The sequence below is a fragment of the Vigna angularis genome, chromosome 11 (genome assembly GCF_016808095.1).
Source record: "Vigna angularis cultivar LongXiaoDou No.4 chromosome 11, ASM1680809v1, whole genome shotgun sequence".
NCBI classification, from domain to species: Eukaryota; Viridiplantae; Streptophyta; class Magnoliopsida; order Fabales; family Fabaceae; genus Vigna; species Vigna angularis.
The window spans coordinates 414,461-440,099 of NC_068980.1; the positions used below are offsets into that span (position 1 = coordinate 414,461).

Below are 25,639 nucleotides of genomic sequence, written 5' to 3' on the forward strand. Positions count from 1 at the left end.
TACAAGTAATCCTTGATCCATAACAAGTTTTTTTAATATCAGAAATTGTGTTGTTTTAGGGTTTGCATATACAGTCAATGCATTTGAGTGTTTCACTCTGCATCTCCAACCCTTTCATCTGCATCTTGAAACTTTGAAACAATGTCAATTTCGATCCTAATTAAAAATATATTTAATTTATAGAAAATTAAAAAAATCTGATCAAAAATTCTTAATCAAATTCAAGGTGTTTTATTTTACACCTCCAATTTTTGAAAAAAATTCAACTGTTTACCCTAAAAAACATATTTTTTTAATTTTTTTTCATTCTTATTAAAGTATTCTTTAACGCTCCACCCTTTTAACAAAGTTTAAAATATGTGGATTTTGAAATTCCATTCATAATTTTTTCAATTTTATTTTTAGATTTAGAATTGAATAACAATATAATTTAATTTAAAATTTTAATATTATTTGATATACGTTTTTATCTTAATAATTAGTAAAATATTTTTATTATTATTATAATAATTATACTAAAATAAATAATAAAAATAATAAAAATAATAAAAATAAAAATAGTAAGAATGAAAATAAAAATAGAAAAAAATTAAAAAAAACAATAATATAAAATCTGATTTAATATATTTAAATATATTAAATTATAATAAAATATTAAAATTGAATTAAATAATTATTAAAATTTTTAAAAAATTTGGTTAATCGGAAATCCAAATCGGTTAAGATATTTTTCTAATTTTTTTATTTACAATTTCATAATTATTTAATTTAGTTAAAATTCTAGAATTATTTAATGTACTTTAATATATTAATAATAATTAAAATATAATTATATTATAATAATAGTTATGTAAAAAAATAAAATTAAAATAATTAAAATAAAAATAGTAATGATAAAAAATAATATTAATATAAAATTTGATTTAATATATTTCAATATATTAAATTATTTTAAAATATTAAATTAAATTAAATAATTATTAAATTTTAAATAGAAAATAAATTTTGGAAAACTTTCGGATATCAAAACCCGTTAAAAATATTTCGTATCAATATGCGATAAAGTTATTTTTTAAAATATCGTTTTTTATTTAAATTTTAATAACTATTTGATTTAATTTAAAATTTTAATATTATTTATAGCATTTTTATATTTTAATAATTATTAAAATATAACTTATATTTTAAAAATAATTTTATTAAAAAGTTAAAATTAAAATAATTAAATAAAAATATTAATAATAAAACAAAACTAAATTTTGAAAAACTTTCACATATAAAAACCAACCAAGGTTAAAAATATTTCTTTATCGGATATCAATATCCGAAGTTATTTTTTAAAATATTGTATTTTATTTAAAGTTTAATAACTATTTAATTTATTTTAAAATTTTAATATTTTTTATAGTATTTTAATATTCTAATAATTATTAAAATATGATTTATATTTTTATTGGAGCTTAACAATAATTTAAATAATTTCTTTTAGGAACAAAACATGACATAACTTTAAAATCTAAAGTGAACGCTACCTAATAATAATTGATATAACAATATATTATTTCAGTCAAATTAAAATTGAATTAAAAGTTATATAAATATCAATATTTTTATAACAATAAAAATAAAAAACCTTTTCAATTTTTCCATAAAATTATTTTTTATAATGATGACTAAAAAAAACCTATTTTTTTTTCCTTTTTCACACCCAATTTCAGCCAAAGAAAGGGAAAAAAAGGAAGAGTAAGCTTAAGTTGAGTGAGGCGAACTTATTGAAAATCGAGAAGAAAAGGAAGATGGCATCCTCTCTGCAACTCCTCCAATTCAAACCATCGAAACCCTCTTTCTCATTCTTCTCACGAAGGTCAGCTCCTCCGATTTGTTCTGCCGCGCCCACTCCTTCGAAGTCGCAGCGTTCCTACACTATCACTCTCCTTCCCGGCGACGGTATCGGCCCGGAAGTCATCTCCGTCGCCAAAGACGTTCTTCTCCTCGCTGGTCATCTCGAAGGTACGGCTCTCTCTCTTCGAAATCGCAGCATTTTCAATTTCGATTGGGTAACTAATTGCTGTGTTGTCAAAGCAGGGATCAAATACGAGTTCCGAGAGAGGCTTATAGGTGGAGCTGCGCTTGATGACACGGGAGTCCCATTACCCGATGAGACACTTTCTGCCGCCAAGCAATCTGATGCTGTTCTGCTTGGTGCTGTTGGAGGGTACTTCACTTTTATTCTTTACCTTTTTCTTTCTTTTCATTTTTGTTATTGCTTTGTGCCTCCTCTTTTTGAAATACATTTACTTGAAGTTATAAATGGGATAACAACGACAAACATCTCAAGCCAGAAACTGCCTTGCTTGGGCTTCGTCAGGAGCTTAAAGTCTTTGCAAATCTCAGGCCTGCGTCTGTTTTTCCTCAGGTAATAACTTCTTCACACTTCATTTTCTCATTCTTGATGGTGAGACTGTGAAACTGAGATTAGTATAGGGGGCAAAGTTATTTGCTTTTTGTCTCCTGGAATTGAACTGCATGTGTTCTGAGATGGATGACAAAGGAAGGACATCTGGGGCACGCTCTATGATGTGATAAATGCGTGTGAATAGAGATTTTGTTTTTTGTTTCCTTGCTGTCCCCTAATAGTTTTCAACCCATCTCTAGTGTGGTTTTTAATTTGTGTTAATTCTTCTGTAGTTAGTAGATGCTTCAACTTTGAAGAGAGCGATTGCTGAAGGGGTCGATCTCATGGTTGTAAGGGAACTTACTGGAGGTCTGTGGTGTTATGATTCTATAATGTTTAAAATTTGGAGTGTCAAATCTTCATCCATTTTCTTAAAATGTGGATATGTGCAGCTAATTCGCTGGGCTAAATCTTTTTTATGCTCTGTTGTTATTTAGGTATCTATTTTGGAAAACCCAGGGGCTTTGACACCAATGAAGATGGTGAAGAGTTTGGTTTTAATACTGAGATTTATGCTGAACACGAGGTATCATAGTATTCTAAAACGGTTATAAATCCTAATGCATGCTTACTGTTGAGCTATAAAAATATATGTATTACAACAGATTAATAAAGGTTACTGACCTGGTTGGATATTTCTGTGAAAGAGAATTTGAGTGGAGTTTCTTGTGCAATCATTTCAAGAAAGTTGAAAACTATAATTTGACTATAAATATTAGTAGCTGGAGCTGGGGTTTCCTCGAGATCTATAGTTAAAACATGTAATCATCGTGTTAGGAGTTAGGGAAGATGAAGGGGAAGTTAGCTGAGATAGTTAGCATACTAGTTAGTTAGTTAAGGGACGGGTTACAAAAATAGAGGAGTGTAGAAGAAGGAGGTTCATTCAGTCTTGTATGTATTTTTTTGAGAATTGAGCTTTGCACATTATGAAAGAAGAGAATCTCTGTTAAAGAAAATCTTTGGGGAAAGATCTTTTTCTTTTGTTCTGTCAATTCAATTAAGTCTTTTTCTTTAACACATTTCTAGTCTAGGAGGAGGGATAAGGGTCTTTTACCACTCAAGGGACTTTTACATGCAGATATGGATTTCACTTTTTTTTTTCCCTGAGGGCCCTGAGGGGACTTTTAGTTTTCTTCCGGATCTGTTTCTTTAACTAATTTCCGTATTACCTCTGGATCCTGATTCTCTGATTGACAATAATTTCTGTACCAGATTGATCGCATAGCTCATGCTGCATTTAAGATAGCTCGGAAGCGTCGTGGGAAACTTTGCTCTGTTGACAAAGCCAATGTACTAGAGGTATGTATTACTGGATTATACCATGAAACTTACTCAGGAATACTGTGAAGCTTTTTTCCTTACTATAATGTGTGTACAGACAGAAAAGAGGGTTCATGGCAGACGCCTTCCAATTGAAAATGGCAGATTCCTGAAATTGCTTAAACTTGAAATTGAAAGACTCAGTCATGCTACAAAGAAAATTCTCTTAGTTGTTTTCTCTTGTTTAAGATTCAGTTTAGATTAGGTGTTACAGATAACTTTTGAGACAGCTTGGGTTTAAAACATGGCTACACTCTTTCTGTTAATATTTTATATATTTTTTCAAATAGATGCAAATTTCTATTGATCTATGTTTGTGAATAGTTTAGACACGGTTGTATCTGTATGTCTTGCTTATACCTCAGAAATATTGTTGTTGATTAGATTGAGATATGCAGTGATATGTTTTACTCTGTCCGAGGAACCTGTACAAGGAAATCAAGAATTAAACATTGGAAACTATGGAGGTCTTTTGCAGATGCAACTGACATTATATATAGCATTTCCACATTTGCTGAATAATATAAATTTGTGCATTCTTTGGTATCTTGGGGAAATGAACAAGAAGATAATAGTGATAGATTTAGGTCCAGTACCTGCATACTAACTGCATTTGAATTTTCCAGGCTTCAATATTATGGAGGAGGAGAGTGTCGGCAATAGCACAAGAATATCCTGATGTTGAACTCTCTCACATGTATGTTGATAATGCCGCAATGCAACTAATTCGCAATCCAAAACAGGTTTGTTTATGGAATAAACTACTGTATTTCGTCTTTCACTTCATTTGTGGCTATGAAAATTTCTACTCAAACGAAAAAATTGTTTGATGATAAAAATGCGAGTGCTGCAATATCTAACCCTGTGCTTTTGCAGTTTGACACCATTGTGACAAACAATATTTTTGGCGATATATTATCGGATGAGGCTTCAATGATCACCGGAAGTATTGGGATGCTTCCTTCAGCTAGCCTTGGGGCTTCGGTACGGAAAAAAAAATCCATAATCAATTATAATTTATATCTCGAGCATGTTTCTCAAGTTTATCTAGCAATGCTTCGTGCTATGTTATGAGGCAAGTAACATTATCGGTTTCCTTTTGAATATTGGATGTTTATTGGATCAGGGTCCTGGACTTTTTGAACCCATACATGGTTCAGCACCTGATATTGCTGGACAGGTTGGTTTCTTGTAGTTACATTTTTTTTTATTTGCTTAAAATGACATGATTAACAACAGCATAATTATTTGCATACAGGACAAGGCAAATCCATTTGCCACTGTTCTCAGTGCTGCTATGCTTTTGAGATATGGCCTAGATGAAGAAAAGGCAGCTCAAAGAATTGAAAATGCAGTGCTGGACACTTTGAACAAAGGATTTCGAACTGGCGACATATATTCTACTGGAACAGTAAGCATCCCTTTCATCAAAATAACATACATGTTGAAAAAACTTCGGAGCCGAGCCGTTTTAATCACACATGAGATTATTTTTGCGTTTGATTAATTAGCATTGGAGGCTACATAAATATTTTGCTAAATTAAGTTGATGTCTGGATTATGTGTTGATGCAGAAGCTGGTAGGGTGCAAACAGCTAGGTGAAGAGATAATGAAGTCAGTGGAATCTAATGTTCCTTCTGGTGCTACAGTGTGATTCAAGAATTTAGATGAAATTGGCATCTGATGTATCTTGAAGGTCACTACCAAAGGTGGAAAACTCTCCCTAGTTGGAGAGTTGAGGCTGCTTCCTGCTGCATTATGCATGTATTTCAAAGTTTCCAACCAGCCTATGTATGATTGTACTTTCGAAAGTGTCAAGTTTGTTTTCCTGTTCCCGGCATTATACTGCTTAATTTAATGCAGATTTAATTTTTCATCCATTCTCTAATAAGGAAAGCTATTTTTACTTGCAACGATTGATCGGCTTCGGATACCTAAATTTGAAACATCTCTGAATAATTAAATGTTACATTTTTATTATTATGAAGTCAACTCTCGAACAAGATTTATTATTTTTTTAAGTTTTTTAAAAGAATTATCTATTTTAATTAAGAAATATTATTGATAATACAAAAGAAAAATGATATTTTGTCACCTTTATCAAATTAACGCCCACTTAATAATTCTATTTTAACAATATAATAATATATCAATCTTTTAATTTAATAATAAAAATACAATTAAGATATTAATATAATTAATTCTTTATTATAAATTGCTAAAGTATCAACCCATGATGTAAAAATATCCTTGAAACTTTGTTCGAAGAAGTCATCGCAATTCATTATATGTAAAGCTTCTCCCATTTCTGCTTCCTTTACGGAATTTAAATCCCTTTGATCAGGCAAATTTTAGCATTATATTATTAATTCTTAAATTTACGAAAGCTTATTTATTTTATTTTCTATAAATTAGTAAATTAAAGTAATAAAAGTGTTACAATATTAACAATGAAGATTTGGGATTAGATGACGTAATTGAGAAGTTTAGGTTAAAATAAGATGTTAAGTTTAGCTTGAAAGTGAGTATTTAGTGTGGTGGGTGTGTCACGGTGCTGTTGTTGTAAAGCGATGTGGAGTTCCACTTCAAGCATAGCGATTGCAGCACCCTCCTCCGACGAGGATCCCAGCCAGTCCTCTTCGTCTTCCTTCTCCACTTCTCTCTTCAACTTCTCTTCTGGAAATCCTACAATCGAAGAGACCCGTGGCCTCATGCATCTATTCCCCGACGACGTTCCTGCTACTCTTCCGGTATCCTTTTATTCGTCTTCTATTCTATTCCATATCTTCGCATTTTCAATCGACCAATCAATTTCAATTTCTTGTTAGGTTGGACGCAAGCCTCTTGTTTGCGTTGTCGGCGTCCCCAATCACATGACCTATGCGGATTTCTGTCAGTTCTGTGGTTCCTTCATTCAGCACATGCTAGAGATGCGTATTGTTAGGTACGCAACTATATGCTATGCTCGCGCGATCACATCACAGCAATAATCGAAGGTTCACGTTTTCTTTGTTTCTTTCTCAGGATGGACGGTATGGAGGATCAGTACAGTGTCTTGATTCGCTTTGACCACCAAGACTCCACCGACAGCTTCTTCAAGCACTACAATGGCCGCCGATTCTCCTCTCTTGAGGTTTCTTTCTTCTTTCTTTGTTTAATTATTATCCATTTTTTTCAATTTTTTGCTTGTTTTATGAATTAATTGAATTTCCCTTGCTATTTATTTATTAATCATAGGTCGAGGTTTGCCGAGTTCTTTTCACGTTAGACGTGCAGTACACTGGTTCCATTGAACATGCGCAACCCTCAAATGCCAGCTCAACTGAACAGCCAACTTGTCCTGTTTGTCTTGGTACATTTTACATCCCTTTTTCCTTGCCTTGCCTTGTCTACTGCTACTCAATTTTTTTTTTCATCTTTCATTTATATATTGCTCGTCACCAATGCATGGACTAAGTGTTCTAGTTATTTATGATTTCTTGCAGAGCGATTAGATCAAGACACCAGTGGAATTCTTACAACTATATGCAACCATTCTTTCCATTGTTCTTGTATTTCAAAATGGGCCGATTCTTCTTGTCCTGTAAGTGATTATTCAGTCTTTATATTCAAGATCAAACAATTCAAAATGAATTGTATGCTTTATAATTTATAGTAATAATTTCTTAATTCTAAATTTTTTAAATGCCTATCGGTTAGTTGCGTGTTTACAAGTCTCCCACTTTTTATTTCAGGTATGCCGCTATTGCCAGCAGCAAGCTGAAAAATCGATTTGTTTTGTCTGTCAAACCACTGAGAACCTGTGGATATGCGTTATATGTGGACATGTTGGCTGCGGAAGGTGAGACTGACAGTTTTCTTCACCAACCCATATTTCTTTCTTTTTAATTTGTATTTGATTACAACTATACGGATCTTCTGAAACTCCTAGGAAAATATTGTTTCAGATACAAGGGAGGGCATGCTATAATACACTGGAAAGAGACGCAGCATTGCTATTCCCTAGAAGTGGAAACCAAACGTGTGTGGGATTATGTGGGAGACAACTATGTGCACAGACTTATTCAGTCCAAAACTGATGGGAAATTGGTTGAGCTGAACGCTCACTGTGCACACGCAGATAATGGATGTGGAAGTTGCAGCTGTGAAGACAATGCCATGAGTGAGGCTATACTTAATAGTAAAGTCGAAGCTGTAATGTTTTAAGACTAATTTAATAATTCTTAGATTTATGTACTTTTACAAGGAGTTTTAATTTTTCATACATTAAATAAATACCTTTTCTTTTACAGATTGTCAACGAGTACAATGAATTGCTTGCTACTCAACTTGAAAACCAAAAAATTGTAAGTAGACTCGATTTGTCATTTGCTGTGAATCTGCTAATATCTCTAAACTTATATTGATTAATCTTTTTCCGTGTTAAACTAAATTAAATGTAGTATTTTGAATCCTTATTAGAAGAAGTAAAAGAAGAATCTGAAAGAAAAATTTCCAAAGCTGTTCAGAAGGCTGTCAATCTTAAACAACAGAAGATTCAGTCCAAGATTGACAGATGTAAGAAAGAGAAGAAATTTCTGGATGATGTAAGTTGTAATCCAATCTTTGAAATTCCCTTTTGCAGAATTCGTAGCATAAGTTATATGTGTGGGTGTGTCTGTACTAATATATTGACATCCAAAACCATTTTACAACTGTGTTTTTTTTAATTGAAAAAAATTATTGTTGTCTTTCACTGAATGTTCAAGTGGTGCCCTGTTGTCAAGATGTAATTTTCCATATATGTAAAAGTTTGCAAATGTTCATATTGTCTGTGTATCTGCAGCTTAATGAGAATCTTGTGAAAAATGAGGACATTTGGAAAGCAAAGATAGTTGAGATTGAAGAGAGGTATACTTTTATTCGTTATTTCGTATTCATGATGGTGTTTTCTATTGAGTATGGTATGAAGCTGTCTTGTGTCTAATTAAACCAAAGGTCGGCAGTTGCTGCTTTAATGTGCGTTTGTCATTTTAAGTGATGTTCGTATTCTCCGTTTTGTAATTTGATGGACTTTCATTTGTTGAACTCAAGTAATTGCAATTGCTATGGATTTCCATTTCTTTAACTCAAGTAATTGCAATTGCCATGGATTTCAATTTCTTGAACTCAAGTAATTGCAAATTTGCTCCAATGGTTTGCAAACTGACGTGTGAAGTACCTTTTTCAAGGGAGAGAAAAGCTACTAGAATGATGGAGGATAGAGTAGCGGAGCTGGAAAAGCAGGTGAGGGATACCGTTTTCCTATTTTCTCTTTTTTCTTATTGAATTGTAGTGTGCATTGAAAATTGATACATTCGTTACCTGTGCAGCTTGGAGATCTCATGGTTTGTCTTGAGGGGGGGAAGATGGTAGAAGAGCTACCCGTTTCAGATGATGAGATTAAAGAAGGGACTGTATTTCAAAAATCAAAGGATTCATCCTCAATTAGTGCTTCTCAGCAGCAGGAAGGAGAATACACGCATGCATAACAGGAGAATGAGTTATTTCATTGTTCCGACCACCCATATCCTGTTTATATTTTCACAAATTTATAGAAATTACACTTGTGCGTTTATCCTCGGTTAACATGTTTTCACTCCGTTTTTTTTCCTGTATGAAACACGTGTATGTATCTGTTTAGACTTGTAAATATTGAGATTTCCAACTAGTCAAATGATTTCTTGACATAAACTTTTACCACAAATTCTTATGATTGATGATATCCGAACAGAAGCAAGTATCCAGGGGAAATACATTCCTCGATGGGCAAATCTTATTTTAAGTAATGTTGTACTTGGACAAACTCAATCTTTTAATATACAAAAAATTAGCAGACAACTTCAATAGTTCAAAAGTTATTAATCAACTCATAAGATCCGGTCCATAAAGTTGTATATAATACTCAAACTCAATCCCACTTACTTATATTGATTATAGTTTTATTCACTTATCAATAAAATGCCATTGAGAAATCCTTATTATATTCAAAACAAAATATCCAACCTCACTGAAAAATATTCAATTTTAAGGTGATAACACCATCAAACAATGCAAACCTTAACTTTGAAACAAATTAAAAGTTTTTTTATTCTTATTTTTTGGCGTGATTAATTTCATGATGTACTTTGTAATATGCTCTCAAGTTAATGTTATGTATGATTTTAAAGGATAAAATAGGAAAAAAATGAACTTTGGAATAATTTGTTTACACCTTTACTTTTATTGTTGTTATAAATTACAGATTAAACGTGTATCCTATCATATTATTGGTGATCTTGGATCTTCCAAGACTAACATACCATAATAAAGCAGGCGTGAGATATATAATAGTTAACAGGAGAAAACATAAATCAAATTTTATTGGCTCACATAAACAAAAGAAACCATTGAATTATTGGCTTCATAAGTTGTGATTCTCAAGTCCTCAAACTAAAATGAGTGGACTCGTCACTGTGACACACATGACTTCATCATAGCCACTTGTCTCAGTTCTTTCACTAGATCCTTCACCACCATCTTGTATTCATCACCCATCTGCAATACAAATATATTGCAGAGATCAAAATACACAGGTTTGAACAACAAACTAATTATCTCATATGTTGCTATTAATTAATTACCTGAGCAATGATGGTGATGTCAATGGTACTTCCAAGTGGCAAGACATTGCTAGTGGATATCAAGAGATGAAGACGTTCAAGCTGAGACAATATTTTGAGCAGAATACCCTTTTGTTTTCCACAATGAATTTTGATCAACACTTGCTTCCCTAAGACTCTGGCTTCAACTTCAGCAGGAACTGCTTCATTGGACCCATACCATTCGTCACTGTTTGTGTCATCAATACATAGATGAGATCTTGTTATGGTGATCGATGATTCTGCACCGTTCTTCTGGATATCTTCTTCTAGCACTTCTACACGTTCTTTCAGTTGCTTCACGTAATTTATTGCTTCTCTTAGTACATGTGCCTTGTCCATCTACACACATTTTATTACATTTTTAGCAGTTTTAAAAGCAGTTTTTAGCAAGTTTTCTACACCATCTTTATTCACTCTTAACTCTTAATGTTGTTTAGGTTGATCAAGGAATAGTTCATCGTTTGAAGTGGTTACTGTGATCCAATTTAAATAAAATATAACTGTCCCACGCATTCCACGAGCCACTCTTCTCTGCGTCCTTGGTTTCACACCACACATTGTTGTCTTGTGCCACGACTACACGAACAGGTTTCAGAAGCTTCATGGTACTATTCTTGCCTTTCCCTCACCAATAATCCTTCACTATTAAATTGTAAAACTACGTTGGAAATATGAAAAACACATTTAAATTGTAAAACCAAACAAACTATGACATGAGCATATTCCTCTATTAACTCTGAGATTTGGTTTACCCTCACGACACGATCTGATGTACCTTCCAATATACTTGATCCCACAGTTTCTGACTGTATAACAAACCAAGTTTGCTCTTTTATGTTTTATGAACTAAGGTTTGATAAATCTTAAAGTTGAGTTATAAATTGTGTCTTTAAATAATTACTCTGATAACTCCTATTAACTACAGCTCATTACTTCACATGATCCCAGATGAGACAATAACAAAGAATACTTTCTGTTATCGTTTGGTTTATTCTAATTCATTATATTCTCTCTTGAGTGATTGTGATCTCCATTATCTTTTCTCTTTTTTCATCTCACTTTTACATTATGTTTTTATTTTCATTATAGTGCGTATGATACAAATGGGTTTCCAAACCCACCATCAATCTGTTACTTTCTCTTTTTCCTTTCACTTGTACTCTAAAAAAGGTTGTGCTTTAGGAAGATATATGAAGCATGAAGATAATAACATAACTATCTATATACCCTGAGGAAAAATTAAAAGCAAATAGTGTTAAATTTGACAGCTATTAACAAGGCATGCACAGGATTTGAGTGAAAGATAAACCAACCTTCTTCAAGCCAGGGATAGTGGAAGCAAGTGCTATGAATTTTCTGGTGAGTTCCTGTCTCCTCTTTCTCTCTGACATGATGTGATCCATTGATTCAGAAGCGCTTCGAATCTTCTTGGTTCCCTGGTTGGTCCTTGTCGAGGACAAAGGCAACTTGTGGGAGACATCTTTCCAAGCAGACACAGAATGAGGATCATCGGATTTGTCAAAAGACAGTACATAGGTGGTTGGAGATGCGGTTGCCTTGTTCTTATTTTCACCACAAAGATTATTCATCATGGATGAGTTGCTGTTCTTCATCATCAACTTATCACCACCACCTGCCCTTATCACACAGCTTGTCTCACCAAAAGTATTAAGATCTGGAGCTGCACCCTCTTGCGGCTGCTGCAGAATATCTCTTAAAAACTCTTCATCAAAGGTCTTCGTCTGGCACAAACATTCATTCAACACCTCATCCTCCATTTCCTACGGATCGATCCCAACAATTTTCAGAAACAATAATTGATCAAGTTACACTTATATTTATATATGTATTAACACCATTGATGTGTGCACAGACACACACACACACATATATATATATATATATATATATATATATATATATATATATATATATATGTTTATATCATGCGATTAATATAATGCAATCAGTTATTACCATATGGGAAGACAACTTCCCCCACTGGTTTTCCTCCATTATTTGGACACGGAAGAAGGTGAAGTATGGCGGGTGTGGACCTATACGTGTGACTGTTCTGGTCCAAGAAGAAGATGCGTGAGGAAAAAGGCGCTCTCGTCATCAATAAATAATCACCGAGTGCATCCATGAAAAAAGAAAAATAATTGATCGAGACAAGAAATTACTCCTTATTGTATTACTGGTTATAAATTCAGAAAATCATCTTCGTTAATGTATAAAATACTAGTCTTTTTGGTTAACAGTTATCGTGAAGCTCTTTCAACATAATTAAGCTTAATCATTGTTTACTTATCTTAATGCTTTTAATTAATGTTCTATTCGGTTAATAATTTTAAAGGTTGATTATCAAAGATGACAAGACAAGACAGAGACTAAAGGCTTTTTGTTTCTGTCTACGTGATGTCAACTTTTTGAGGCATTACAATAAACAATATTTTCCTTAAAACTTGAACTTACAATGAAAGATGTCTACATAGTTCTGAAGGTTACACGAAGAACAACATGCAAGCAACCAGATGAGTAGTATCTGATTAATGAATTAGGTATAATAAACCATGTATAGTACCTCATTTTTACGTATACGACGTAGCAGAAAAAGAGAAATAAAAAATTATAAAAATAAGTAATGTGTGAGATTATTCCATAAACTATGATGCATGGATATAAGATTGTTAATATAAAAAATATAAATTATGTTTTTTTTATGAAAATACTATGACTTTATATATTATTTATTTTATTAATGAGTATTTTTAAAGTGTAAATGATTGAGGCAGCGTTGTCGGATAATGAATAGTTAGAAGGGTTGTCAGGAATAAAGTCACTGACGATTTCAACAGAAGTCCCTATAACAGCTGTTTCGATTGCAACCCTTAACATTCTCTGTTCTTTTCAAATTTTTTTAACTAAGTTTTTAAAAGAGAAAAATTTGCAATCAAGCTTTTTTACATATTTTTAATATAATTTATTAAAAATATTAAAAAAGTTAATGTATATATTACTTTTTTGATTAGATGACACAAAGATTGAAAGGGTGCAGACAATGACAGTTCCAGAGGCCATCCCAGATTGAAGTTAGGTTCTTTCGTTATTAAATTGTACGAACTCATTTTTGCATGAAATTTTCCTTTTTATTATTTTTCTGAAATTATTTTTCATACTTTGATATAAAAAAATATTATTCTCATCTAATACTATCTTAAATTATCTCTTCCTCTCTTCTCTTTTAAAAATACAAAATATCTTTTTTTATAGGATTATTTTATCCATATAAAAAATTATCAAATGGTGGTAGTAACTAGTGTTAAATAATAATTTTCTCTCTTTTTTTATTTCCCATCCAACTGTAACACAAGTAAATATGAATTTATTTTCCTATCTAACTGTCATCCCCATTTTTAATATTTTTCTGAATGACCGAATATAAAATATTATTAAAGTTTATTCTAAGTAAATATGAAGTTTTATTTTAAAAATATTTTTCACAAAAAATGAAATTAAAATAATTGGGAATCTGAGTTGGAGACATGAAGTTTAAAGAGGTTTTTAAATAATTAAAATAATATTAGCATGAAATGCATGATTATTTTCATTCTCGGTATGTGCAAAATAATTGTATTTGTATCTTCAGGAATCATTATGGAAATTAAAAGGAAAACTTTGAGAGATTAATATTTTTCCCAATTAATTCCCTTGTATAATTCCTTTGCCAATTACAATTCCTCCATCACCATTAATTTCATAAATTTTCCATTTATAATATTGTTATACTGCTTTTTAACTCATTATTTATAAGTTTATAATTTATTATGGTCAACTGTTTCACCTGAAATTTCGAATATTTATATGTTATTTTTTGTTTCTTAAATTTTAACTATGATTGTCTGAGGAGCTTTAAGCCAACAATATGACATATTAATAAACTATTACATAGGTCATTTTTATGTTAAACTCTTATAGAACTTTGGTCTCAAACAAATTTTACCAAAAAAAAACTAAAGTCAATACGTCAATATGTACACATAAAAACACAATCAACTATGTGTTGATCTTATATGACAAAGATTAACAATTTGATCAAAATTTTCAATTGCAATCTAAATTAAAAGAAAAATATCTTTTGACAATTTTTACTTACAAACATGTATTGATAACCATCTTTTAATAATAAAATACCACAAAGATTATAATAATTTATATAAATAAAAAATTAAAATAAAATAACAATATACACAGTTGAATAATAGTGTAATAGTTCCAAAAAATAAATAGAATAAGTTTATACCAAATAAACATAAGTATATTTTCTAGACTTAAATATTTTTTTTCTATTTTTGCAATGTTTGTTTAATTTAGTCTTTTTTTTCGTATTTAATTAGGTCCAATTTTTTTAATTTTGGTTAATTTTATAGTTGCTAATTATATTTAAATAGTTAACTTTTGTGAACAGTACATGTTATGTGTGTGGTTTTTTAAATTTATTTTTAACTTTCTTAATTAAAAAATGTCAAATTAGTATTTTACTATGTGTTAGTTTGTGGTTGTGTTTTTTTAAATTCAATTTTTATATATTTTTATTTTTATTCCATTTAGTTTTAATTTTTTTATTAAAATGGAACAATTTTATCTGAAATCAAATTTAATTTTTATTATACTAATATATTTATTAAAATTGATGTTTTTATTAATTATTTTTTAAATTCAATTATAAATTATTATTAAATTATAAATTAAGTATATTTTTACATTCAATTGTTAAATAGAATATAATTATTTAAAATATTATTAGAATATAATTATTAAATATTTTTCTATAATATTTATATTCTAAATATACCAGTATTTGTAAAATTGAGATTTAAATCTAAAACATTTAATACTTCTAATATTTGTAATAGTTTTAAATAATGCGTGACACTGATACTAGAATAAGATATGATATTGAGTTGACATATGACTAATTAATTTTTAATTAAAAAATAAAAAATAAAAAAAATTAGAAAAGAATAAAAATAAAAGTAAACCACAAACTTACACGCAACCTCCCGTGTTCACAAACGTCGTTAGCAAAAGTATTAAATTTATAAAGTTTAAACCTAATTAAACATGCAAAAAACAACTGGAATAAAAAAATTTATTTTTATTTTTTTAAAAATTGCTTAAAAGAAAAACAGAGAATGATTTTTTGCCTTGGTGAGAACAATTGAGCACTAAAGTGGAATTCTGTGTTGAAAAGGCTGACCTGGTTCACATGTGTTAGATCATTTTTCGGCCCAATAAAAACCTCATTTTCTCTTTTCATTAACCAATCCATTCATTTTTACTTTCTGTACCTCCAATTCCACTATTCTTTCACCTTTTATCTTACTAAAATTTATAATCTTATTATACTTATAAACCCAACCACTTAACATTTCTAACTTTCTCTATATTCACTTTATTATATATTTAGAACTATAAATAAATATTATTTTAAAACTATATTTAAGTATAATGCTAAAAATAATTACTTAAACAGACTATTTTGTAACTATGTTTGTAAATTGCACTCTTAATATGAATAACTAATCAAATAGGATTAAATTTTTTTTGGGAATCGCAATACAATAGTTTATCCATATTTAATGTTTGGCAATGTTTAAGTTATCTTAAAAATAGCGTGAAATTGCAATTAACCTTCTTCAAGTGAAATGATTGTATGCTATTTATATAATTTAATAAGTATAAGTTATATTATATGTACTATAATTCTAGTAATAATACATATGCAGAAAAAAATATTATTTTAGAAAATTTCTGAGGAAAAAAAAATAACAAGTTTGATTATATATATATATATATATATATATAACTGCATATACTAAATTTCCGGTTATATGTTACCATTATTTTATATATAAGCAGAAAATATTTACCAATGACAAGTGTAAGTTGACTTAAAATAATTTATTAGTTTTGTAATTTCAATTCAAATTTGAAAATTACTCTTTATTTAAGAAAAATGGTCATATGGGATCTATTTTCTTAATTATTTTTTTGTGTCACAAAAAATATTCTTATAGAAAAATAAGTGTGGGTTTTGATTTATGTTCCCATAGTCAGTCTCACCTCCTATAGAAAATCACCCTTCAACAAAACTTGATATACTATTTATAAAAATATTATTAATGCCATATTTTGATATATTAAATATGATGTATGTGTGTGTTATGGATTTCTCACCTTTTAGTTGTTACACTTGCTTGATTTATGGAATGATGAAAAAAAAGCAGATTTCACCGTTATTGAAAAGTAGATAATGGAGACAAACTCTCATAAATTATAAAATAATAATAGAGTAATACAATTTTACATTTATTTTGCATATAATGTAAAAATAAAGAATAAAATATTGAAGTAAATTTTTATATTTTTTAAGAGAAAGAAAAATAATAATATATAGTGTAAAATAAATGTTAAAATTTTATGTGTATACAAAAATATCATTTTTTAAATTATATTATTTAATGCGTTCAGTCCTTCAGTCCTCCAATAGCAGGCTTCTTTTCACACCCCCACCGTCCGCTTACCGGTGAAATCATCTACTAAAGAATTTATGATTATTAAATATGAAATGCAAAACATTAATTGAGCAATAGAAGAAGCTGAAAAGTAATGGATATTATTTAAACGGTGGTTTTCCATTGACAGTCATTGAGGCACCTGGACTCAAATCTCTGCAAAATCAACACTTCTGCTTTCTACTCTCCCATGGAGCAAGCATGGCAGAATTGCTCTCTTCAAATGGTAAAAACAGAAACACCAGGTACCATGTTATCGTTGTCGTAACATGTTATGTTGGACGACCGTTTGAAATTTTGAATTTATTGTTTTGTCGTAGGAAATGGACGATGACAGGCATGGGGATCTGATGTTAGAAGAGTGCCACACACAAGAGGAGGACTTCCTCAGGGAGATACTTGGTGAACCGGGTTTTTCTTCTGAAACTGAAACTCACCACCACAACTTCACAAGCCCCACAGATGCTGAGACGCTAACAATGGTAGGTTCAAAATCCAAAACCTCTTCTTCTCCCAGAACATATATTCTGTCTTTCGATAGCTCTACCATTATACCAGCCACCCCTCAACCACCGTCTGCTTCCACTCTCTCCGCCAAAAAGCGCCACCAAAATCTCAACCCAGAACAACCAAAACCCAAGTCCACAACCCAAACCGGAAAGAGGACCAGAAACGGTTCCGTGGACCACATCATGGCCGAAAGAAGAAGGAGACAGGAACTCACCGAGAGGTTCATAGCACTTTCAGCCACCATCCCCGGTCTCAAGAAGGTAACTTGTCCCTTTCTCAACCCCACATTTCTCTCCCCATTCACCATTATTCTAACTTTCCCTTTCCATTTTTAAATATATTATTATTACTCCTCCGGGTATCTATCATATCAGTGCCTGTTCAACTTTTTTAATTTATATCTTCAACTCGATATTCGATGAACAAAGTTTGTCAACTTTAGCCTCGGTAATCTAAGAATACTGGAATCCTATGCACATTCAGAGTATATTCTTATACTCTTTATAATTCATTCTTCCTGGATTACATTTTGAGAGACACCATTTTTCGTTCCGCACTTGATATATTGTTTTCTTTGTCAAAACCTAATCTTGATCTTCACTGGCGTCGTCGATGATCTTGGTGCCGTGGTATATAGCCTGTAGCATGAAGACCGGTCTTGACATTTTCGAGACAAAATCACGTATTTTTTTAAGTAAACTTTACTATATTATAATCCTAAAAAGTACATTAGTAATGAGAGCAGCACATTGTGACACATGCTAGATACCTGGAACACAGCGCATCAGAGCACTCTGTATCGAACAAAACTTCATTTTAGAATCTGTTTGGTTGAGATGTAAGAGATCATTTCAGATTAAATTTTTATGGATTTGCCATCGTTGGAAGACCATCTTGCCACTAAAAGTCATCTTTTTCATTTGAAAACAGTTTTTTCAGTGCATAATTATCTAAGCAACATATTAAAATAATCAATCATCTAAATCATTGGAAACGGTATAATTGATTCTCAGTGCTTTGTGTTATTATTAGTAGATAAAACTAATGCTTATATTAAGTCACTTTTACATGATGCAAACGCATGATGTATGAATTGAAGTATTTTGTATATGAATTTGATAAAATGGTTTGTAAGAATGGTATGACAGACGGACAAGAGTTCGATACTGGGGGAAGCGATTAATTACGTGAAAGAACTCAAAGAACGTGTGACGGAGCTTGAAGAGAGAAACAAGAGAGGGAAAGAATCGGTGATGATCCTGAAGAAGAGCGATGTGTGTGAGTCAAGTGAAAGAGATTCGAAGGATTGGTGTAGAATGCTCCCTGATATTGAAGCAAGAGTGATGGAGAATGAGGTGCTGATCGAGATCCATTGTGAGAAGGAAGAAGGAGTTGAGCTCAAATTATTGGACCACCTTGAAAATCTTCATCTCTGTGTCACTGCCACCAGCGTGTTGCCCTTTGGAAATTCAACTCTTGGCATTACCATCATCGCTCAGGTACTTTCACCCAACGATTCATGGTTGAAGTAAATCTCTGTACAACTATTTCACTGTTTGCGTTCATGGGTTGCAGATGGGTGACGCGTACAAGATGACAGTGAACGATGTGGTGAAAAATCTGAGGAAAGTGTTCATGAATCACATGAACATCAATGGCGATCCGTACTAGTGTATCAAACAGTTTGTTTCGGAATTACTACTACTCACTTGGTCTTTTTATTTTCCGTGGTTTGATCGTGTATCAGCTTTGAAATTTTAAATTTCGAAGATTCCATTTCGTGTTCTTGTTTGTAACATGAAAGCGAAAGCTTCGCTGGGAGTGTTTGCGATGAACACGTTTTCACAAATGCAATATCAAACTTCTCAAAATAAACTCCAACCATTGGAACGGCATTGATTCTGATACTTATAGACATTGGTGGATCATGACGAAAAAAAGTATGAGAGAAGATTGCTAACTTTTTCGTGAGTTGATGAAATTATTTTAGCAGGATTATGCATAACCACCATTTGATAGAGTATCAAATGATTATTTTATATTTTATGTATGTGAGAATTTTTTTTATGATGAATCTTCAATGAAAGTCTTAAGTATAAATTTTATTATTTTATAAAATTTTACACTAAAGTAGAAGATATATAACATTTCCATTATAAATAATGATAAGACTATCAAGAATTTCAAATGATAAAAAATATTATTACATTTCAAATTCATTTTGATTGTAACAAAATTTATCACGACACCTACCAAAATTTACTTTAAAATCTAAAGGGAGACATAATATTGAAATAAAAATTGTATTTTATATTGTATAACAAAATCTATTCAATAAATCGCATGAAATCTCGGAATAAAAAATTGAACTAAAACTTTCCATAAATATTGTCATAAATAATTAGGTAAAAAAGTGGTGTATAAAGTAACAAAGTAAATTTATTTGTCAATATTCTATTTTAATATTCAAGTGGAGCAACTTTTTTAATTAAAATAAATCATATCCACACCTAACACATACACATTTGTAAGATTTGGCTTTTACACTTTCAATTTGATTTTGATAGAATGGAGCTTTTTGCCATGATTATGCGTTTAGGTTATTGAGCCATCTATTTTCTCTTTTTGTGTCTGAATTATTTATTGTATATATATATTAATTAAATAAAAGAGTATTAGAAATTATTTCATTAAAAATAAAATTACGGTACTGAATAATTCAGTACATATTAAATTTGTTAACATGGTTATCCAAAAATATCAATTGTTCATTTTATAAGATAACGATACTTTAACAATATTTTTTTATAATATTTCAACATTATTTATGTATTATTTTGTGATTGGTCTATGGTAATGTTTATTATTATTGATTTTTAGAATAATTTTGAATCAATCACCGTAGATAATATTAAAATGTTATAAAAAAATGTTGGGAAATATACTTTATTAAACTATTCCACATCATACTTATGCAGATTGAAAATAAAATACATTAGTAAATTGAAATCAAACATAATAAATTTAAATAAAAATATAACTATAGTACTTTTTAACGATTGTCACGTCACTGGAAAACATGAAAACAAACGTGATTCACGTTAACATGCTAAAAGCCAAACGCCGAATGCGCGTGACGCCATAGTACAAGTTCTATGATTACTAACTAAAATTGTCAAATGTAGTAAAAGTATTCAGGCTTTATTGGGAAATATTTTACTTTTATAATTACACTTATTATCCTCAATTCTTTTATTTTCTTATATTAATTATTAGCTGTTAAATTGAAATATGAATTATACCATGTTTTTAGTTTATAAATTTTAACATAAAATTATAATTTATTCTTTTTTTCATACTATTATACTGTTTGGTTTTTAAATTTAAAAAATAAACTAAATATAGTTTTCATTATTTAACTGAGTTAATATTTTTATGTATCAAAGAGTATTTTTAATTAATTATATCAGTTGACACATTTTAATTTAAATATAAATGTAAAACATTAATTAATATTTAAAAATAATTAGATAAAAATAATTATATTCATTCACTTATAAAATCTAGAGACTAAAATGTGTGAAAATTTAAAATATAAACAAATTCTAATTTCAGAACTAATAATGCAAACATGTTTAACTCTTAAAAATTTTAAAATAATCTTTTCATTTTAATTAATGAAATTAGTTGGTACGTGTCTAGGTTTTCAATGTATTTATTTATATAATTAAGATGTGAAAATTTATAAAATTTTACAGTTATGTCCAACATTATTTTATTTGAAAATAATTGTTAGAGGAAAGATATATAAGCAATAGATTTAAGAGTAGAAAATATATTTAAACATTTAAGATATTAATTTATCATAATCATAGGAGAAAATAATTGAAAGAAAGTAAAGTTACGTAGCATCATCCGAATTCGAACACAGTTAAGTGGGAAACTAAAAGAAAAAAAATGTGCAGTGGGATCTAAATTTGAACGCATTTAAGAGGTCAAACGAAAGGTGAAGACAGTCATGTTATTTGTTTTAACTTCTTTTCAGTGATTTTTCTCATATGGTGGAAATTTGTTTATGTTTCATGCTATTCAGTTGGTAGGATAATAGATACGAAACTCAACTATACTATTTATTAACATCTCTTATACAAGGTACGTATTTTCAACTAACACATTTAAACATACATTCAATGCACTCCATTCAATTTTCCATGTCAATTCACACATAATATAATATACATAATTTTATTTTCATCTGGACATATGTGACACTCGGACACTGACGAGGACGGGAAGTAATCGTTGGTGTAAGAGACACGAAGTGCAAGGAGCACTGACAAGGAGCGGCTTCTGACAGGTTTTCAGTGGAAGAAACACATGGATGAATCAAACATACACCAGAATGAGAGGAATCTAGAGACTGTATAGGTATTGAAGGATAGTTTAAAGGGATTGATTTGGCTACTTAGGGATGGATGACCTTCTGGGAAGTTTTCCCGAAAAGTGTGCGAGTGAGGACAAAACACATTGGAAAGACTCGTAGTGATGTGTGGGGCAGTAAATATTCCTTGTAAGTTGCTAGGGTGTTACAACATACACTTTTAACTTTTTTTCATTATATATTTTTGAATTTTATTATATTTTAATAATCCTCTTTAAACATTATTTCTCAACAATGCGGCATTTCGTATTTATTTGTATAATTACAAGTTATAATGAGTAAATACTTTTAAATGTATAAACTACTTTTATTCATCTAAAAGTTTGATTGTCAAAATGTACTAATATAATAAGAGATATCCATGTCAGAAGAGTTAATTTTTCTAGGATAGCAATCAAAACTCAGGGTAAGAATTCAAAGTACTTTTCTAAAATTGATAATTCAGCAGTTCCAATGACAATAGCACAATGTTAATGATAAATCAATTGACCAAACAAAATATAAGAATAATTAGTTCTCTTTTGTATTTAAATGCAAGTAGACTTAATATAATGAATTAATTATGTTAAAATATAAGAATAAGTAGTTTTCATTTATATTTAAAGGCAAATAGACTTAGTTTAACATAAATAAATGAATAAGGACTTGCAGTACATAAATACTCAAAATAGAAATATATATTACATAATGGCACATTTTGTTTATCACTCATAAAATATATTATTTTAATCGTAAAGGAAAAAAATAAAAAATGTTACTCATAAAATATATTATTTTATAGGTGTTCAGGGGTTTGGGCTTTTAATTGTTGGAGTTGGGCTTGAGAGAAAAAGCCCAATAGAGTATGTATTTGTTGGGGCCTGAGAAAGGAAATATCAAGAGAAGAGGTTGTAAGAAAAATATCTAATGCAAATCCTGTTTTAAATGATGATTGATATTTAGATTCATATGCAAACAAATCTTATGTAGTTTGGTTTTCTGGTCGGTTCTGGGGCATTGACGTTGTGAAGAGCAGGTAGGCAATGGATCCATTACTTCCTTCTTTTCATGTTATCTCAAACTCTATTTTTCACTTCATTCTCCTACCATTCAATCAATCACCCTATTGAGTTTTGGGTTATGCATAATTTCGATTTCCATATTGTTCTTCAGTGCCAATTCGTTCTCCAATTCCCAGTTCAATTCATTACAAAATGAATCAATCCTTCACCCCTTTTGAATATCGCCCAGATCTAACCATTTTTTTCATTGTGTTTCTTCTTGTGTCAAAGGGATGACCGACACAGCAGCATACAGGCGTGATGTGTATTGGAATTTTCGAATTTTAATTGTTGGGCATTGGTATAAATGAGTTTGGGATGAAAATTTGACCTTGTTGCAATAAATTTTTTATTTTTGCAGTGGATGGATAGCATACCAGAGCACATAGTATGGGAGATATTGAGTAGGATGAGGAAAACAAACGACAGAAACGCTGTTTCTCTTGTTTGTAAGCGGTTTTTTTATTTGGACAATGCACAGAGGGAATGCATAAAGGTTGGGTGTGGTATGGATCCTGCAGATGAAGCTTTGACGTGTTTGTGTATAAGGTTTCAGAACTTGTCTAAGGTGGAGATTACATACTCTGGATGGATGTCCAAACTGGGAAAACAATTGGATGATAAGGGCCTTCTCATTCTTGCAAAACATTGCCCTCTGCTCACTGATCTCTCCCTCAGCTACTGCACATTTATCACTGATGTTGGTCTCCGTTACTTGGCTTCTTCTTCCAAGCTCTCATCTCTGAGGTTGAATTTCACTCCAAGGATCACTGGCTGCGGCATTCTCTCTCTTGTTGTGGGTTGCAAGAACCTCTCCAGGCTTCACCTTATCAGATGCCTTAATGTGAGCAGTGTGGAGTGGCTTGAATACCTTGGCAAGCTTGGGACGCTGGAGGATCTCTCCATCAAGAATTGCAGGGCCATTGGTGAAGGGGACTTGATTAAGCTTGGACTTGGTTGGCACAAACTCAGAAGGTTGCAGTTTGAAGTGGATGCTAATTACAGATACATGAAGGTCTATGATCGGTTGTCTGTGGATAGGTGGCAAAAGCAGCATGTGCCTTGTGAGAATATGCTTGAACTTAGCCTGGTGAATTGTATAATCAGTCCTGGGAGAGGACTGGCTTGCGTGTTGAAAAAGTGCAAGAACTTGCAGAAAATTCATCTTGACATGTGTGTTGGGGTGAGAGACTTTGACATTATTTGTCTGTCCGAAAGATCAAGTAACCTTCAATCGGTTTCTTTTAGAGTTCCATCGGATTTTTCACTTCCCTCATTGGTCAATAATCCATTGAGATTGACAGATGAGAGTCTGAAAGCCTTGGCTCAAAACTGCTCCAAGCTTGAATCAGTGAGGATATCTTTTTCTGATGGGGAGTTTCCTTCATCATCCTCGTTCACATTGAGTGGAATACTATGTTTGATTAATAAATGCCCTGTTCGACAGCTTGCACTAGATCATGTTTATTCCTTCAATGATGTTGGAATGGAAGCCCTTTGCGCGGCAGAATATCTTGAAACTCTTGAACTGGTAAGATGCCAAGAGATTAGTGATGAAGGACTACAGCTTGTGAGCCAGTTTCCCAGATTGTGCATTTTGCGGTTAAGCAAATGTCTGGGGATCTCTGATGATGGATTAAAGCCACTTATTGGATCGTTCAAGTTGGATTTCTTGGCCATCGAAGATTGCCCTCAAATTTCTGAAAGGGGTGTTCAAGGTGCTGCAAAGTCTGTGTCTTTCAGGCAAGACTTATCATGGATGTACTGAAGCTGTTGAGGTTTGAGGGAATCTTAGCTATGTGTAGTGTATCAAAATCAGTGTCACACATATATAAGATTATTCTGTTGTATTTATTTTGTACATGTAATTGATCAAATATTCTTTCCGGCAGTATACGGTGTATATCATCTCAGCAATGCTTCCTACATTTATGAAATTGGATCTTTTTGTAAACTGTACTTCAATGTACTCCAGTGAATGCAGAAAAGTTCATCATAAAAGTAGTTTTTACTTAACTATGTTACAATTTGATTCTTTCTGAACCAGGTAATTAGCTATAAATGTGTCTTTCCATTATCTTTTCTGGAAAAAATTCCTATGATGTGTTGGGCCTTCACCCTGTTAATGGTATTCAAGTTTTCATTCCTTGAATCCATATTATTGTTAATGATAGTTTAAGTTTTGGGTTTAGGACATTAAAGATTTTATTTTGAATAATTTCACGTTTTAATAATTTTATATAAATTTATTTATTTGTATCAATAAATTTGTATTGCAACGATATTTATGTAAGTAAAATTGGTTAATGTATTATAATAAGTAAATAAAAATGTTATTGTTCACAAACATTGCTGTTGAGTGTTTCTTTCAAAGTTGAGTGGTTGAACAAACTGAATGAATGTTTGTCTCATCTCAAGCTTTATGCTTCTTCACCATCTAATGAAATTGATTTTTAATTGTTAAGAAAAATTTATTTGTATAAGCAACTTTTGCATGAGAATCTAACTCTCTTTGTTCAAATGCAATAGAATTCGGTATATATATATATATATATATATATATATATATATATATATATATATATATATTTTATTTATTAGAAATCACACAAAATTGTTGATTCAAGTGTAC

The 25,639-nt window shown here is 30.9% G+C and overlaps 5 protein-coding genes across 10 annotated transcripts; 4 read left to right on the top strand and 1 right to left on the bottom strand.

Annotated features, from left to right (window-relative positions):
* The first annotated feature begins 1,709 nt into the window (after positions 1-1,709).
* Positions 1,710-5,652, top strand: LOC108333224 (3-isopropylmalate dehydrogenase 2, chloroplastic). Its single transcript, XM_017568612.2, has 11 exons — positions 1,710-2,010; positions 2,086-2,215; positions 2,305-2,416; positions 2,689-2,764; positions 2,893-2,981; positions 3,668-3,754; positions 4,402-4,518; positions 4,652-4,759; positions 4,902-4,955; positions 5,034-5,186; positions 5,350-5,652. Exons 1-11 carry the CDS (start codon positions 1,797-1,799, stop codon positions 5,428-5,430), a joined length of 1,221 nt encoding a protein of 406 aa, XP_017424101.1. The 5' UTR covers positions 1,710-1,796; the 3' UTR covers positions 5,431-5,652.
* Positions 5,653-6,290: 638 nt separating this feature from the next.
* On the top strand, positions 6,291-9,471 carry LOC108333220 (BRAP2 RING ZnF UBP domain-containing protein 2). Of its 3 annotated transcripts, XM_017568603.2 has the most exons (12): positions 6,292-6,526; positions 6,605-6,720; positions 6,801-6,909; positions 7,014-7,128; positions 7,262-7,359; positions 7,511-7,617; positions 7,724-7,970; positions 8,069-8,122; positions 8,219-8,362; positions 8,602-8,666; positions 8,987-9,041; positions 9,128-9,471. In XM_017568603.2, exons 1-12 carry the CDS (start codon positions 6,347-6,349, stop codon positions 9,284-9,286), a joined length of 1,449 nt encoding a protein of 482 aa, XP_017424092.1. In that variant the 5' UTR covers positions 6,292-6,346; the 3' UTR covers positions 9,287-9,471. The 3 variants fall into 3 exon arrangements, with proteins under 3 accessions (XP_052726983.1, XP_017424092.1, XP_052726982.1); XM_052871023.1 differs by lacking the exon at positions 8,602-8,666 and having other exon boundaries at positions 6,291-6,526; positions 9,128-9,264; XM_052871022.1 differs by lacking the exon at positions 8,219-8,362.
* A 656-nt stretch (positions 9,472-10,127) lies between these two features.
* On the bottom strand, positions 10,128-12,631 carry LOC108333225 (transcription factor bHLH18-like). The gene is made up of 4 exons (XM_052871189.1): positions 12,416-12,631; positions 11,752-12,219; positions 10,418-10,777; positions 10,128-10,331 (listed from the first exon to the last, which is right to left on the bottom strand). The coding sequence occupies exons 1-4, from the start codon at positions 12,452-12,454 to the stop codon at positions 10,245-10,247; spliced, it is 954 nt and encodes a 317-aa protein (XP_052727149.1). The 5' UTR covers positions 12,455-12,631; the 3' UTR covers positions 10,128-10,244.
* A 4,456-nt stretch (positions 12,632-17,087) lies between these two features.
* Positions 17,088-19,565, top strand: LOC108333226 (transcription factor bHLH25). Of its 2 annotated transcripts, none has more exons than XM_017568613.2 (4): positions 17,088-17,242; positions 17,337-17,786; positions 18,675-19,025; positions 19,102-19,564. In XM_017568613.2, the coding sequence occupies exons 1-4, from the start codon at positions 17,207-17,209 to the stop codon at positions 19,195-19,197; spliced, it is 933 nt and encodes a 310-aa protein (XP_017424102.1). In that variant the 5' UTR covers positions 17,088-17,206; the 3' UTR covers positions 19,198-19,564. The 2 variants fall into 2 exon arrangements, with proteins under 2 accessions (XP_017424102.1, XP_017424103.1); XM_017568614.2 differs by having other exon boundaries at positions 17,117-17,261; positions 19,102-19,565.
* A 3,275-nt stretch (positions 19,566-22,840) lies between these two features.
* On the top strand, positions 22,841-24,898 carry LOC108333221 (F-box/LRR-repeat protein 14). Of its 3 annotated transcripts, none has more exons than XM_052871128.1 (3): positions 22,869-22,982; positions 23,239-23,272; positions 23,369-24,898. In XM_052871128.1, exon 3 carries the CDS (start codon positions 23,372-23,374, stop codon positions 24,773-24,775), a length of 1,404 nt encoding a protein of 467 aa, XP_052727088.1. In that variant the 5' UTR covers positions 22,869-22,982; positions 23,239-23,272; positions 23,369-23,371; the 3' UTR covers positions 24,776-24,898. The 3 variants fall into 3 exon arrangements, with proteins under 3 accessions (XP_017424094.1, XP_052727088.1, XP_052727089.1); XM_052871129.1 differs by having other exon boundaries at positions 23,239-23,263; XM_017568605.2 differs by lacking the exon at positions 23,239-23,272 and having other exon boundaries at positions 22,841-22,982.
* Positions 24,899-25,639: the final 741 nt, after the last annotated feature.

What these genes read in the sequence shown, in the direction of transcription:
- LOC108333224 (XM_017568612.2), top strand. Translation starts at nt 1,797, where the DNA reads ATGGCATCCTCTCTGCAACTCCTCCAATTCAAACCATCGAAACCCTCT. An exon ending in TGTAAGGGAACTTACTGGAG is followed by an intron (nt 2,765 to 2,892) that starts GTCTGTGGTGTT and finishes GTTGTTATTTAG; the next exon opens with GTATCTATTTTGGAAAACCC. An exon ending in ACAAAGCCAATGTACTAGAG is followed by an intron (nt 3,755 to 4,401) that starts GTATGTATTACT and finishes TGAATTTTCCAG; the next exon opens with GCTTCAATATTATGGAGGAG.
- LOC108333220 (XM_017568603.2), top strand. Translation starts at nt 6,347, where the DNA reads ATGTGGAGTTCCACTTCAAGCATAGCGATTGCAGCACCCTCCTCCGAC. An exon ending in CTAGAGATGCGTATTGTTAG is followed by an intron (nt 6,721 to 6,800) that starts GTACGCAACTAT and finishes TTTCTTTCTCAG; the next exon opens with GATGGACGGTATGGAGGATC. An exon ending in TTAATAGTAAAGTCGAAGCT is followed by an intron (nt 7,971 to 8,068) that starts GTAATGTTTTAA and finishes TTTCTTTTACAG; the next exon opens with ATTGTCAACGAGTACAATGA.
- LOC108333225 (XM_052871189.1), bottom strand. Translation starts at nt 12,454, where the DNA reads ATGGAGGAAAACCAGTGGGGGAAGTTGTCTTCCCATATG. An exon ending in GGAAGTTGTCTTCCCATATG is followed by an intron (nt 12,220 to 12,415) that starts GTAATAACTGAT and finishes ATCGATCCGTAG; the next exon opens with GAAATGGAGGATGAGGTGTT. An exon ending in ACATCACCATCATTGCTCAG is followed by an intron (nt 10,332 to 10,417) that starts GTAATTAATTAA and finishes TTTGTATTGCAG; the next exon opens with ATGGGTGATGAATACAAGAT.
- LOC108333226 (XM_017568613.2), top strand. Translation starts at nt 17,207, where the DNA reads ATGGAGCAAGCATGGCAGAATTGCTCTCTTCAAATG. An exon ending in AGAATTGCTCTCTTCAAATG is followed by an intron (nt 17,243 to 17,336) that starts GTAAAAACAGAA and finishes GTTTTGTCGTAG; the next exon opens with GAAATGGACGATGACAGGCA. An exon ending in GCATTACCATCATCGCTCAG is followed by an intron (nt 19,026 to 19,101) that starts GTACTTTCACCC and finishes CATGGGTTGCAG; the next exon opens with ATGGGTGACGCGTACAAGAT.
- LOC108333221 (XM_017568605.2), top strand. Translation starts at nt 23,372, where the DNA reads ATGGATAGCATACCAGAGCACATAGTATGGGAGATATTGAGTAGGATG.